Source organism: Myotis myotis, unplaced genomic scaffold (genome assembly GCF_014108235.1).
Source record: "Myotis myotis isolate mMyoMyo1 unplaced genomic scaffold, mMyoMyo1.p scaffold_m19_p_3, whole genome shotgun sequence".
Classification (NCBI taxonomy): domain Eukaryota; kingdom Metazoa; phylum Chordata; class Mammalia; order Chiroptera; family Vespertilionidae; genus Myotis; species Myotis myotis.
In genome coordinates this window covers 59,261,780-59,278,092 of record NW_023416335.1, presented here as the reverse complement: position 1 = coordinate 59,278,092, position 16,313 = coordinate 59,261,780, and the positions used below count along the sequence as shown (strand labels likewise).

General features: G+C 40.0%; 1 protein-coding gene across 16 annotated transcripts in view; it reads right to left on the bottom strand.

Moving 5' to 3' along the window:
• KLF12 (Kruppel like factor 12) overlaps window positions 1–16,313 on the bottom strand; it is a 446,590-nt gene that overhangs the window by 291,887 nt on the left and 138,390 nt on the right. For 10 of the 16 annotated variants that reach the window (XM_036302000.1, XM_036302009.1, XM_036302005.1 and 7 more), the window contains one exon: window positions 4,556–4,619. In XM_036302000.1, the coding sequence (XP_036157893.1) occupies window positions 4,556–4,588 (33 nt within the window). In that variant the 5' untranslated portion in view covers window positions 4,589–4,619. Of the gene's footprint in view, window positions 1–964; window positions 1,096–4,555; window positions 4,620–11,573; window positions 11,725–16,313 lie in introns of those variants that run through there. The other 6 variants (XM_036302007.1, XM_036302001.1, XM_036302011.1 and 3 more) reach the window with 3 other exon arrangements.

Sequence of the window (16,313 nt, the reverse complement as noted above, 5' to 3'; positions counted from 1 at the left end):
TTTAATGAGCGCTTAGTAACAGCCAGGCAATAGGCAAATTCTGTAGCATTATCTTTTTCATTTAATCTTCACAACAACTTTATGGAGTAGGCATTATTATTAGGGGTCTGCTAGAAATGGCAGAGAGATGGAGACAGGAACCTTTGTCTCAGCGGCTGTGCCATAAATGGAAACCGAGGGAAACTCTGGAAGTGACACTTTTATATAGAAAGTATTTGAAATAAGCACAAATCAAAGATTTGGACTCATCTAGCTCATACCCAAACTGTTTGTGCCCCTGCCCACAGTACCACCTGCAATGTTAGAATCTACTGGCCCCGTTTACAGATGGGTAACAATCAGAGAGAGGCCACGAGGGAACTGTGCAAAAAGCAGATAATATCAAAAGCAAGAGAGAAATGTAAGCAAAAGCCAGTGAAGAACAAACATCCCTGAAAAAATCACCCAAAGAAACAGATGAAGAATTGAGACAAATAGCACTTCGTAGACTCAAAAATGAATTAGAAACAAAGGGGTCTTTCTTAATAAAAAAAAAAAAAAAAAAAAAAAAAAAGTTCAAGGAAGAAGTACAAGGGTTCAAATGATATAATAGAAGATAACTAAAACATGTGAAAAAAATATGCTGACAGAGCTATAAATACTACAGAGATAAAAAGCCACTTAAGCAAGTACAAAATAATAAATAATTTGACTGAGAACATAGTAAGAAAAAAAATGTTTAATGGAAAAGCACAGTAAGAAAAATAAAAAGTTAAAGGGGAAGATTACAGATATGGAAAATCAAGGAGAAACATTATACATATTTTCAGGGTTACTAAAGTAGAAAGCAAAACAAATAGAAAATATTTTTTCATTATAATGTTAAAATCTGAAGACATAAAAACAGACTCTACTTCTTAGACGTCAGTGGCAGAAGCCAAGAAAAACCAATATAGATGATAAAAACCAGACAAAAATCGATATATTTACTTAACTCTTAGTTTACTAAAAATAGTCCATGGATATCTGCCCAAAAAGCAACACAAGAACACATGAATGATCAGCCTTCACAGGAACACAGATGCCAGACGACAGTAAGGCCTTGTTTTCATATTTCTGGGAAAAATAAGAATGAAGATGAAATAGCTCTCATAATTATGACTAATAATCAGAAATAATGAATAATAACCTCAATTTTGAAAAGGTAGTAAAACAGGAAGAGGGAAAGGTAGTTAGAAAGAAATACCATCAATTTCCCATCTTTCTTAGCAAAAAGTCAAAAGATGTTGAAAATTAAATTCCGTCTAAGCAGAATTGCCAGAACTCAAAAGGTGGTTTTTTTTTCTCCCTTAACTCTTAAGTAACAGCATCACTTTGATGATAGGACATCAGCTAGAAATTAATAAATGGTTCATTTTAAATTCAGTTTCTATTTCTTCCATTATATTGGAAGCAAAGTGAAAAAAAAACTCTTCTTTGGAAATTTTTGTAAAACTGCCTCTATTTACTTGCATGTATTCACACAGAGATGTTGTAAATATTGTTCACCCACTGTTGATAGGCGTGAGGCGGGGAGACAATAGGGTTTTGCCTGCTTTAATGTTTGTAAAATGAGCAATGCATCATCTTTTCAAATAAGGAAGCCATTATTCTACTTCAATAATTGCATAATCTTTCTCAACTCCCTGTATATCATTTTGTTCTAATTTCCCAGATCAGAGAAATGAGGGACCCAAAGGGGAAGGGACTTGACAGAAGAGTGACCTAATCGAGGACGATATCATAATAAATATGTGATGTGCCTACTGAATGTCATTATCCAATCTACTGATTTGGCTCGTAAGAGGAAGAACTTGTAATATAATTATATGTGCCTGGAAATAGGATGAACTGCTTCACACTGTAGGAAATTCCAAAGAGTACTCAACCTAATGCTAAAGCAGCCAACTCCTGTAGAAGGCCCACACACACCAAGCACGTGTCAGTCAGTGAACTCTGAGGGTGCTTCCATTTCTGAAAATGCTTGACTTTCAGATGTAAAGTCATACAAAAATGTCGTGAATCTCTGTCACAGGCTGTGAAAATAATAGCATCAATACCACACACAGCTTTAGAATTCTACAATCTTAAATTGTTTCCACAAATATGTCATATTTTCTTTCACCCCCATAACAACTCTAGAAATAGGTAAGACAGGTGTTATGCAATCTACCTTGCAATTTGGAAGGTAAAATTCAGAAAGAAGTCACTGGTCCAAGATCATACAGAGAGAATTGCAGAGCCATGGCTTGACTGTTTTTGATTCCATGCTTACAGCCTAGGCAGCTACTCTATATAAACGTTTGCCAACAACAAATGTTTCATTTCCGCCAACAGGGCTTTCTGAGCAACTATACCGACTCAGTTCTAAATGGAAAGAAGGCTGAGTGGCTGCTATTACAATCTTTCTATCCTGTGTGAAGAACTGGAACTTCATGGAGAAGACATGTAAAGTAACCACATTCTATGCATCCATCACGGCATCATTATAAAACAAACTTTTTTATTTTTTTATTTTGTAAGGAACTACAGCTTTCTCAGAAAAGTTTGCTATTGTCCTTCTCTTAGATTCTAAACACAAGAAGTAGAAGTCACCCATTGCTAGGCCGCATGGTTTAAGCAGCTGTTCATCAGAGGTAGCCTGAGAGCAGAAGTTTTCATGTGAGCTCTGATAAGCTGGACAAATTCATGTGTATGTGCATGTTTTGGACACCTGCTCTAAGCCAGCTGCTGCGAAGCACCTGGTTAAGCATACTGCAGCGGCTGGAAAGCAAGTGGAGTAAAGCCAGGGTGTGGAGCCGGGTCCACAAACGAGTCACCTCATTCACAACGACAGCAGCTGCTGAAATGCATTTAAGAGCATGGAGACAGGACTTCATGCAAATATTTGGGAGCAAAAATAATGGATATATGGGAGCTTTTTAGAATTTATTTGATGTTTTTTAACAGGGACAACTTCAAGTGCAATGAAATTGAGTAAAAGAAAAAATTAGAAATTGAATACAAGAAATATAACTTAATTATGTGTGTGTGTGTGTGTGTGTGTGTGTGTGTGTGTGTGTGTGTTTGTTTTATTTTTTTTTTAAGGAAAGGATAGATGAAGACTGCTCCTGGAAGTAAGACTTTTATAGCCACAAAAGAAATTTTACAAATGCTATTTAGACTGTTAATTTTAAAACCCAAGCACAAAGACACAGTACGATATTCTGTGACTCTTTGAAAGATTTTATCACCACTGGCAAACAGGAGGAAATGTACAAAATAATTTTACAAGCCATATTCAAATTCCTTTTCAATTATGCAGACAGTGGCAATGTTGCTTCCACTGCTGAGATTTTTTTTAAATTTCATCTTAATAACGACCTCACCAATATATTCAAAATATTTAGAAAAGATAAATGTTCAAATTCTGCAATTTTCCCCCAGAATCAGACTTTGTTAAAACTAACAGCATCAGATTCAAGCCAGCTTAAAACAAGCATCAAATGCAATCTGTTCTAAGACAGCTATAACTGAAAATATGGATGGATCAAAAATATGAAAAACAGCAATAGAAAAAATAATTCATTGGGAAAACATATTCAGTGAAGTCCTCACTGCTCCTTCCTCTATAAAGACTTATGAACTCATGAATTATAGCTATGAGGCACAATCATTTAGAATGAACCACATATAGTATATTATAGTCAATCATGATAATATTTTCAAAATCCATCCTCAGGGAAAGTAGTCACACAATGATTCTCTTTGCCATCACCTTCAGTTATCATAAAATTAGTTACAGAACAATGACACTGTCAAAATGCATAAACTTACAAAGCTAACACTAACCCATTCAAACAAAAATTTAATAACAATTGAACATAAACATAAAGTAATATTATATCAACATCATACATAAGTTAAGGGAAACATACATTTTACATGATACTGAGTGAAGAAGGTTTTCATATGTACATAGGGATGAGCCAGGAAATTGTAAATTTACTACATTTGCCCTATTGTGTTAAGGAGCATGTGACATTGTTTCATTACTTGGAAATGAATTATCAATGGTGTGAGACATCGAGTTAGCTGGACCCCAGCTCATCAGAGCCAATTGTTAAATTTTAAGGACACTTGCAGGCTGAAATCACACACCATACGGTGTTGGTATTGGAATTATGCTTGTAGGAACTGATATATATATATATTAAACAAAATCTGGCTACTCTTTTTTGTCTTTGCCCCCATGATCAGTTTTATCACCTGGTTTACCATTTCCTACTCTCCATCTAAAAGTTAATTCTTAAAACACCAACTTAAGTTCTGAAAACTGAAGACAGGTAGACTTGTACAAAAACAGTTTGCCTCCTCATACATTTACTTATACTTAAGGCATTAAAAATAAAAATTACACTCTACAGATAGATGCGCATGTCTCAGTATTGAACGCCGTCTCATATTCAGACAAGGAAGTGCTCTAATGAAAACATCTGCCCAAAAGTCATGTTCAAAATAGGATTTTCACTGCAATTATACAGTTTGAGCAACCAACCTTTATTGTTTTCCTCTTCATATGGATACTCATTCATCCATTTGCTTCTAGAGTCACATTGATCCTGCAAGAAAAGCACACAAAACAAACAATGAGGAAAAGTTCCACATGTTGATAAAATACTTCCATGGGAGGAAAACAAAGAAAATCTAATTCTGCAATCCTTTAAGTTCTTTATTAGTGGAGTGACATAAACATAATAGCTGAGGAATATGTTTTCTTTCGTTGCTTGTTTTTTGCTTGCTCTTTAGCACCCAGGTAAAGGGCAAAATGGAGAAATGAGGGAAGAGAGGCAGAAATACCAGCTATGACACTGAGAAAGATCCTGGACAAAAGATAATGAAAATCTGGAGAAAGATCAGGGAGGGAAGAATGAAAAAGAACGGGATGCGACAGAGAGAGAAGCCTGAGAAGCAACTGGTAGAAAGCGGTTTAAAAGTAAATCTAATATATGAAAGAGAATTCACAAATACTCCAACTGGAGCACTTGGCTCCATTATTCTTAGCAACTAAGAGATTTTTTAATCATGCTGGTTTTCAGGGGAAATGTTTATGTGGGTTTTTTTCCTCTTTACAGATGATAAAAATGTGCAGAATAATTAATATGATACATGATACATTTTTTATGGCTCCATGTTGACCAATACCCAAGCAACTTTTAAAAACTGATCTAAGTTAATAAATGTCACCACTTACAAATTAAGAAAATATGAGAACCAAGATGGCGGCATAGGTTAACGCCGGAGTTTGCTGCTTTGAACAACTACTTCAAAAGTGAAACTAAAAGACAGAAGGGACATCACCCAGAACCACAGGAACGCTGGCTGAGTGGAAGTCCTACAACTAGGAGGAAAAAGAAACGCACACGGACACTCAGAGGAGGCGCAGTGCTGAAGTCAAATTCTGAGGTGCGGAGTGCGCGGAGCGGGCTGGCGGCGGAGGGCGCGGTTGGCGTTTTCAATCGGGAGGGAGTCGCAGACTCTGAGCTCCAGATCTGGGCGAGTCTCTAGGGACCCAGACTCAAACGGGAGAAGCTGGACTGTCTGGCTTCGGTCAGAGCGAGTGCAGCTTTCTCTCTGAGCTTTGCAGCGGGTGCTGGGACTCAGAGAGGCAGAGCCCCTGGGGACAGGACTGAGAGCCGCCATAACTGCTCTCTCCGGCCCACCCTGTTGATCCTGTGCGACCCGCCCCGCCCAAGCCCTGCACAGAGGCTTTTGCCGGATAGCTTCAGGCAAAGGCTAGATTAGCACCTCCCTAGAGGACAGAAGTTCTCTCACTGCTGACACAGCTGATTCGCATAGCCACTTGGCCTGGAGGTCAAACCCTCCCTGGAATTAGCTACAACAATCAAGATTTAACTATAAGACTTCGAACAAAGACCACTAGGGGGTGCACCAAGGAAGCATAACAAAATGCGGAGACAAAGAAACAGGACAAAATTGTCAATGGAAGATATAGAGTTCAGAACCACACTTTTAAGGTCTCTCAAGAACTGTTTAGAAGCCGCCGATAAACTTAATGAGATCTACAAGAAAATTAATGAGACCCTCGATCTTATATTGGGGAACCAACTAGAAATTAAGCATACACGGACTGAAATAACGAATATTATACAGACTCCCGACAGCAGACCAGAGGAGCGCAAGAATCAAGTCAATGATTTGAAATGCGAGGAAGCAAAAAACACCCAACCGGAAAAGCAAAATGAAAAAAGAATCCAAAAATGCGAGGATAGTGTAAGGAGCCTCTGGGACAGCTTCAAGCGTACCAACATCAGAATTATAGGGGTGCCAGAAGATGAGAGAGAGCAAGATATTGAAAACCTATTTGAAGAAATAATGACAGAAAACTTCCCCCACCTGGTGAAAGAAATGGACTTACAGGTCCAAGAAGTGCGGAGAACCCCAAACAAAAGGAATCCAAAGAGGACCACACCAAGACACATCATAATTAAAATGCCAAGAGCAAAAGATAAAGAGAGAATCTTAAAAACAGCAAGAGAAAGAAACTCAGTTACCTACAAGGGAATACCCATACGACTGTCAGCTGATTTCTCAACAGAAACTTTGCAGGCCAGAAGGGAGTGGCAAGAAATATTCAAAGTGATGAATACCAAGAACCTACAACCAAGATTACTTTATCCAGCAAAACTATCATTCAGAATTGAAGGTCAGATAAAGAGCTTCACAGATAAGGAAAAGCTAAAGGAGTTCATCACCACCAAACCAGGATTATATGAAATGCTGAAAGGTGTCCTTTAAGAAGAGGAAGAGGAAGAAAAAGGTAAAGATACAAATTATGAACAACAAATATGCATCTATCAACAAGTGAATCTAAGAATCAAGTGAATAAATAATCTGATGAACAGAATGAACTGTTGATTATAATAGAATCAGGGACATAGAAAGGGAATGGACTGACTATTCCTGGGGGGGAAAGGGGTGTGGGAGATGCGGGAAGAGACTGGACAAAAATCATGCACCTATGGATGAGGACAGTGGGTGGGGAGTGAGGGCGGAGGGTGGGGCGGGAACTGGGAGGAGGGGAGTTATGGGGGGAAAAAAAAGAGGAACAAATGTAATAATCTGAACAATAAAGATTTAATTAAAAAAAAATAAAACAAACAAACAAAAAAAAAGAAAATATAAAGTAAATATTTATATGGTCAAAAGCTTCCAAATCCCCAGGACCATTTGGATCTTCCCAAATATACTTAAATATTGTTGGATTGAAGAGTTCTGATTAAAATGGACCATTTGCCCCATTTGGATATATCTTGAAAATACTATTTGTCTTTTTTCCTCAACATTATGTAACTTGCTTCAGAATTTCCATTTCATGAGACAAATTTTCTTTGGCATTCACTTAAGCCAGCTTATTAGATGCAACTGACTTTTTTCCCCCCATTTAGAACTATATTCAAGAAGGGACACGCCTAGAGTCCTTAGACATTCTGTGCCAATGTCCGTACTGTAGCACTGGGCCAGGTTTCCTTTGCATGTATTTCCATACATTTGAACAAAAAGAAAGAGTTCACTCACTCATAAGGCCCTACCCTAAAGGAAATGTACTAGAATTCACATGGGTGTAGCCGGTAAAGGGAACTGGCTTTAATTTTATCCCAGTTTTAAATGCCAAGAGCAAAAGATAAAGAGAGAATCCTCATCAATATACACACACACACACACACACACACACACACACACACACACACACACACATATGGATATATATACACATATATTCCTGTCTCTGTCTGTCTCTCTCTCTTATATATGTCTCTTATGTCTCAAAAACATACATCCTAATGCATACTATAGCTTTTACTACAACTAGAAACATTACTAAAAAAAAAATCAATCCTATATAATAAAAAGCTAATATGCGAATTGTCCCTTCAACCGGGAGTTAGACCAGGAGTTTGACTGGGAGTTTGACCAGGGATGGGGCCAGCCGGCTAACCACCCATGGCCCCTCTCCCTGGCCAGTTCCAGCCCCTCCCCCTGGCCGGCCCCCTTACCCCAATAGGGGGACAGGGCTGGCCCACCAACCGCCCATGGCTCCTCCCCTGATCACCCCACCCCCCCCACCCCGACTACTGGCAAGGCTGGCCTGCCAACCTCCCTTGTCCCCTCCTCCCGGCCACCCTGGCCCAATTGGCTCCAATTGGGGAGGGCCAGCCAGGCCCCATCCATGCATAAATCCATGCATCAGGCCTCTAGTATAATATAAATATAATATTTTAATACCAAGTGGCAGACTAGAAATATTCTCTTAAAATTTAGAGTATAATTCTTCTGTTTTACATTATGAAGCCATAATATGGAATCCCTTGAAAGAACTGAAAAGTCATTTAAACCACCATGTTCTTATCAAACACATATTGTCCTTCCTAGTCTTTAAAATATATCTAAATCAATCAGTTCCAACTTCTTAACAGAATATACCGGTACTTCAAAACTGGCTTCAATCTTACTTTCTGGCTCCTTATATCTCAAAATGTGGTTGTGTAATTTTTTTTCCACATTTTAAAACGCCATGAGCGTTTTCACGAGCCAATTTATTAATGCTTAATCAAAAATTTATAATACCCCATTGTAGGGATACATAATACTCCATTGTCTAATAGGTTATGATCTGTTGCTATTACTAACAACAACTAAACACCCTTCTATGTAAATCTTGTGTACACTGGAGCCTGTTAGCCTGGATGACCCCTTTGTGCAACTAGAAAGGATGCCCTCTCTAGAAAGACCCTAATCAGAAAGCGGGACTGGGGATTGGAGCCCAGCGTGAGTTTCCACTACCACTCACCCCCAGCCAGTCAGCCTTCACTTAGCGGCTCTAGTCTGCACCATTATTTCCTTAGAACATAATTATATTATTACTGGATCAAAATAAGATGAATTTTTTTAGGCTGTCAAAAAATATCACCAAATTGCTTTTTAAACAGACTATACCAATTTATATTCCCACCAGGAAAAGAAACACATGCTATTAACACAGTGCCGTTCCCACGTTTATTTCCCAATACACAGCACAGGGCCTAACAAAATTTAAGAGATCGATAAATATTTGTCAAAAGAGTGAAGCTAATAATGAGAAATGAAAGAAAAATAAAATAAAGAAAACTCCCCTTTATATCAATTGTGGATATCTTACCCAAGTAACTATAGACTTAATTATATAATCCCCCCCCCCTTTTTTTTTACAATTAATCTGCAGACTAAAATAAACATGACATTATTTGGATTACACATAATACAATATCACACATTTTCACAGCATTTGGGGGTTTACAAAGTAACCTAATGATAGCATTTGTTTTGAAACCAGTTCTCTGAGTTGAACACATGAACTATTTTAAGATCCATGTGACAGTGATGATCAGAGGTTAATTTTATATTCAAGGTAACAAGTTACATGATGCCAGGGTCCTTATAAACCCCCTTATCCCAAATCTTAATGCACGACTCTTTGTGGGTTAACTTAAATGTACACCTCTGTGTGTTTTAAACCTGCAGAAAGGCTGGTACAATGCTCACTATGGTTTTCCATTTATTTCCAGCATCTCTGAAAGCACTCAAGATCATCTCTGCCTCTGCTCCCATCCTGCACCTACACTTTAAGTAGCTCCAATGACAGTAAATAAGACACAGTTCAGAGTTGAAAAGACCTGCTCTAGCCTCACTCCCATCACCCACTGGCTGTGTAATCTTAAGCAACTCATTCAATCTCTTGGAGGCCCAATTTCCTTCTCTACAGCAGCAGCCCTGGCCAATGCGGCTCAGAAAATAGAGCGTCTGCCCACACACCAAAGGGTCACAGGTTCGATTCCAGGTCAAGGACACGTACCTGGGTTGCAGGTTCTATCCTTGACCCCAGTCAGGGTGTGTGCAGGGAGTAACCAATTGATGTCTCTCTCTCTCTTACATTGATGTCTCTCTCTCTCCCCCTCTATCTCTCTAAAAATCAATGAGAAAAATATCCTCAGGTGAGGATTAACAACAACAACAAAATAATACCTGTTTTATCTACCCCACCTACCCTAATTGAAGTAATTCTATACAAGTCTGTGCTGCCATACATGAGAATAATCACTCTTCAATCAACAGCCCAAGGTTTAAATAGGAAAAAGAATTCCCTAAATTAAGACCACAAGACAGACAGATGAATCTCTAATTTTATTCATGCTAAGTAAGGGGCCTTTGTGTTGTTCCCCAAATGCACATCAAAAGCAGGCCCATGATATATAATAAAACAATGGCACATTTCCAATAAGTTAATATCTCATCAATCTCCTAATTAAGAGATTCCTTAGCTCTGCCAAATGGGCTTGTGAAATTATCCAGTAAATCTTCCCAAAGCACAGAAGTTTTAAAGGTCACTGTCCTCATCAAAAACTCATCGCAAATGGTTTTGGTCCTGCCTTTCCTGGATTCAAAAATAATTCTCCATTGTCAGGTGAAGAAAAGCAAAGGGTTGGTCACTGATTTCTATATGAAAAACATGACAAATAAGAAAAAATAAATTCTTACATGTTGAAAAGAATTTCAGGTGTACTTTTAAGCAAAATTATCACTGCCTAGAACCAACTACTCATGTTTTAGTGGTAAGTCTGGAGAAATTCTTGTTACACCTGTTTCTCTTTAATAGCTACAAGCAATAGAGAATGATTTTCTAAATTCTTCACTTTCTGTTGTTGTTTTTCCTTTAAAATTGGCACACATGGTCAGCCAGCTTCCTTTAGAATTTAAAGAGCTCCCCGGACAACAGAAATGACCTTGGCCAGGATGAAAGTGGATGCTCCCCAGTTTAATGAATAAGGAGTTACTTTGGAATAATTATCTCAGAGTACAAGCACTATATTACCCTGCAGTAAAAGGGCGCTGGCTCTTCATCACATCCTGAATGATCTATTCTCAATCTTTAAAGGTTAGTGTTTAATACATTCTAAATACTCCAGGACCCATAAGTTCACCAGTTGCTACTTCCTCTGGGAATCGCTTTATGCATCTTCAAGAGAAGGAGAAGCATGCTGTAAGGCGTTTATAGACACCTGACTAGTCAGGGTATTCCACGCTCTGCACAAAGGTAATTTAGTTGCTCTGTTTCAAGTAAATTGAATTCTGGTGCTGATGCAGCAACTCCATTCGCAATTCTGTCTTCTAGAGTCAGCTTTACAAATCACTGCTTCATTAGCTGTGATCTTGTGTTTTCAAACACTGATTTTTAAAAAGTCAAATAATAAGGTTGCATATACACATTCATTTCAGTGACTATAATTTTTAAAGCCGATTAGGGAACTCAACAGGCACTTAAGTCTGAGATATTATATAACAGATCTATGTTGGCCTTACTCTCTATCAAGGTCTCTGATATATAAGCTGCCTTTTTTTTATGCAAAATTATGTCTGTTTATCTGTCGCGGTGAGTTATCTTGGGAACTAAAGGTAGTTGAAGGTTAATCTAAATATTTCTGGAGATAAATGTATATCTAAGTACCACATTTTCATACCTGTTTTCACTTCAATGAAATGGCACAAAGCACTAAGCTTGTTGCTAGGTGACAGGTGACACTACTACACCACTTCTGAACTTGTACAGCATGAGACATCTATCTTACTGCTGAGGAGACACACAGATTTCCATGGAACACACATCATCTTCTATAGAGAAGCAAAAGAGTGTTCAAAATTTTGTGGTATAGGCCATAGTAGACAGCAAATCATGTTAAGAATATCTGATTTTAGATATGCCTCTCACAATAAACAGAAAATAATACTTCTTTATTTTGTGTTTTGGAGTACAGAAAATAATATTCTAAGTAACATCTACATATAAAATACACATAATTTTATGATTCACAATTACAGGTTAGAGAATAATAATTCTTAAGAATGTTCAAACTTTTAATAGACATCACTTTATTTACAGTAGGTAGTGTGCAGAGAGAAAGCATCGATACTAATAAAAGAGTAATATGCTAATTAGACCGGGAGACCTTCCAGAGTACTTCCAGATGTCCTTCCGAACAAAGCCAGGGGTTTGGCTGGCCTGCAAACTGCCCCCAAACAGCCCTAGCCCCTCGCCCAAGCCAGCCACACCCCCCATGGGGGTGTGACCAGCCTGCAAACAGCCATCAGCCCCTTGCCCAGGTGCACCCCACCCCCAGCGGGGATCTTCACCCCTGATGGAGGCATGGCCAGCCTGCAAACGGCCCTCAGCCCCTCAGCCAGGCTGGCCATGCCCCACAGCGGGGACCCTCACCCTGATGGGGGCATGGCCAGCCTGCAAATGGCCCTCAGTCCCTCACTTAGGCTGGCCCCGCCCCCAGCAGAGACCTCCCCCACACCCTAATGGGGGCATGGCCAGCCTGTGAACTGCCCCAGCCCTTCACCCAGGCTGGCACCTCCCCAAGTGGAGACCCCCACCCCAATGGGGGCATGTCTGGCCTGCAAACAGCCCCAAGCCCCTCACCCAGGCTGTCCCCACACCCCAAGGGGAGCCCCACCCTGATCTGGGACTCCCTTCAGGGCAGACCAGCCGGCCCCCACCCATGCACCAGCCCTCTATCTATACTAATAAAAGGGTAATATGCTAATTAGACCAGACATCCTTCCAGACAAAGCCATGGTGGCAGGGCCAAGGCAGAGGCAGTTAGGGGTGATCAGGCTGGCAGAGGAGAGCAGTTAGGGGGATTAGGCTGGCAGGGTAGGGCAGTTGGGGGGATCAGGTCAGCAGGGGAGAGCAGTTATGGGGATCAGGTCAGCAGGGGAGAGCAGTTAGGAGGATCAGGCCAGCAGGGGAGGGCAGTTAGGGGGATCAGGTCAGCAGGGGAGAGCAGTTAGGGGGATCAGGCCAACAGGGGAGGACAGTTAGGGGGATAAGGTCAGCAGGGGAGACCAGTTAGGGGGATCAGGCCAACAGGAGAGGACAGTTAGGGGGATCAGGCCGGCAGGGGAGACCAGTTAGGGGGATCAGGCTGGCAGGCAGGCGAGCTGTTAGAAGCCAGCAGTCCCAGATTGCGAGAGGGATGTCCCCCGAGGGGTCTCGGATTAGAGAGGGTGCAGGCCAGGCTGAGGAACATACCCCCTCCCGTGCACAAATTTCATAATATTCCAGTCTATAATAATAAAAGGGTAATATGCTAATTAGACTAGACATCTTTCCAGATGATGCTAGGGTCAAAGGGAATCCTGTGTCCTGGGTGCCAGAGGGAAGCCAGTGCCAGCAGCTGGGGAAGGAAGGCTTACTCTTGCATGAATTTCATGCTTTGGGCCTCTAGTTATTTTTATAATAAGTAATCCAATTTCCATTAGATTTATTGACAAAAGACCATTATAGTAGAGATCTGATAGATTAAAAAAAAAAACATAAAAAAATTCAATGCCGATTACCTGGACATATTTAGTAATGAAATACCAACTTAGTAGTATTACCTCTTTTCCTTGAGATAAAAACCCAGGTACACAGTTTCATACCCCTCCTTTGATTTATCAGGCAATCCAGGTGACAAGAAAATGGCAAGAACACTTTTATACCCAGAACTTCAAGATCCCCCATGAATGAATGACATGCTCCTCTCCACAAGAGAAGGCTCTGTGCTGTCATGGAAAAGATCCAGGCATGCCCTGGGCAGTGTTGCTCAATGATTACAGTGTTGGCCCAAGTACCAAGGGGTTGTGGGTTTGATTCCCGGTCAAGGGCACGTATCTGAGTTGCAAGTTTGATTCCTGGCCCTGGTTGGGGCATGTGTGGGAAGCAATCAATTGATATCTTTCTCACAGCTTTCTCTCTCTCTCCCCTCCCTTCCACTCTAAATAAATAAATAAACAAACAAACAAACAAACAGAATCAAACAAAAACATATCCTCCGGCGGTAAGGGTTAATAAAAAACAAACAAAAAATCCGCATGATCACCAGGCAGAATGAGCATTAGCTTTAACAGTTAAGGGTAATGTGATTTGGGCAAGTTGTTTAATTTTTACATGCCCCTTTTCCTCTTTCTTAAAACGGTATAATAAAAAAAACTGGAGGGCGGGGCCAAGGAATATTGAAAAGCAGAATGTATACCATGTACATACCAGGCTACCTGGCACTTATTATGTATTCAACAAATGTCAGTCCCATTCCCACTCCCTACTTTATATAATTTACAAAATTGCACACACACACACACACACACACATTTACACACACACACACTGATTTACATACATTTTTATCAAGTGTCCAGACTCCTTTCCACTTAAGCTTCACTGAGAACTCAGAACAAGCATTGACCTACTCTTGCCCAAGGCACACTTCCTCAATGCCTCCTCTAACAATGATTCTGTGTTTCTCACAGGAAGATCCTCACAGACAATAGCATCTGCCCCCTAGAATCAACATAGTATCTACAATTCTTCCATTAAGAGAATTCAATGATGAAACAGCTCATAGAAATAGGAGAAAGGGAATTCAGAGGTCATTAAGAACCCAAATTCAATAATAATTTTCTTGGAATCATATAAATCAATTGAAAAGTCTCCATGTATTAAATTGTTTTTCCCATTTCCAGTTTTATGTTTCCTTGAAAATATGCTTCCACCCAAGAAACCCTTCACTATGAAAACAAAACAAAACAAAAACAGACAATAACATACAAGGAACAAACTTTAAGGTCCCATTTGGAAGAAGGTTTGCCCAGAAGCTTGAGAAATCATTTAAGAACAGAATTCACTGACTAAACAGCCCATTTTCAAAGGACAGAGTTAAAGCAAAAGCATACTGACATTGAAATTACTTTTTTAATCTGTTTTCAGCTCCCATTACACTCCATTATTCTATGCAGAGAACAAATGAACCTTTAAAAGAAAGGAACCATAGCAAATGAGTTAAACATTTCTTTTACATATACTGTGCTCAATATCATGGTTTGAAATGTAATTTATGCTGTGCTTATATTCAAGTGTAATTGCCATTTTATCAGGACTGCATAGTCAAAAACCTGATTTGTGTTGCAAAGGACTAACAAAATAATTAAATTCTGTCTTCATATGTCTAATTTATGTGATATAAATTGCAACGCAAATACATATGAACATGTGCAATCTGTACTTCCACATAAAACTACTTCATATATAACTACATTCTGCCAAAAGTAACTTGGCCGCATGCAAGTTCGCATTCCCATAAGAAGAACATTGATATCCTTCCCTTAATCCTCTCTGTCAGAACATGTTTTAAACCATCATCATAAACTAGAGGCCCGATGCACATTCATGCAAGGAGCTCAGCCCTCACAGCCCCGGCTTCATCCGGAAGGTCATCCAAAAGGACGTCCAGAAGGTCGTTCGGCTGTCCAGTCTAAATAGCATATTACACTTTTATTGTTATAGATGTTAAAAATCTGGATTTTTTTTAAATATATTGTTTTATTGATTTCAGAGAGGGAGAGAGAGAGATAGAAACATCAATGATGAGAGAGAACTATTGACTGCTACCTCCTGCACATCCCCTACTGAGGGAGCATTGAGCCCGCAACCTGGGCATGTGCCCTTGGCCGGAATCAAACCTGGAACCTTTTAGTCCGTAGGCCGACGCTCTATCCACTGAGCCAAACCAGCTAGTGATCTTTGGATTTTTTTAAGAGGCAGGTGGGAGAGAGGGACTTATAGAGTGCTTAGCTATGTGCTGATGTCCAGTCCACTCCCTAGCACTTTATCCTATGTAATAAAAGCCTAATATGCAAATTGTCCCCTTGACCAGAAGTTTGACCAGGGGGCAGGGCTGGCCCACCAAGTGCTCGCAGCCTCTCCCCCCGACTGGCCCCCACCCCATTGGGGGTGGGGCTGACCAGCCAACCTCCCATGTCCCCTCCCCACGAACATCCTGGCCTTAATCTAGTCCTGATGGGGCCAGGCCGGCAGGACCCCACCCATGCACGAATTTGTGCACCGGGCCTCTAGTGTAAGTATAATATGATTGTGTGGCTTATACACAGACAAGCAAAGAACTGGAAATAAAATCATGATAAACATATACTTGGCACCAATTAAAAATGACTACTTTACACAGAATTTCTCTACTACTTCACTTCAATGGGTGCTATCAGAACACAGCTAGGTATATATTAGGGGGTAATTACTAATTTTATACACTACGGATCTATGACATATTCAAGAAAAATAATTTGCCTTATTTATTATGCAGCATACATAGTTGGCTTGCCTATTAATTGTTGCCATGTTTAGCTTGCCAAAGCTAAGCTGG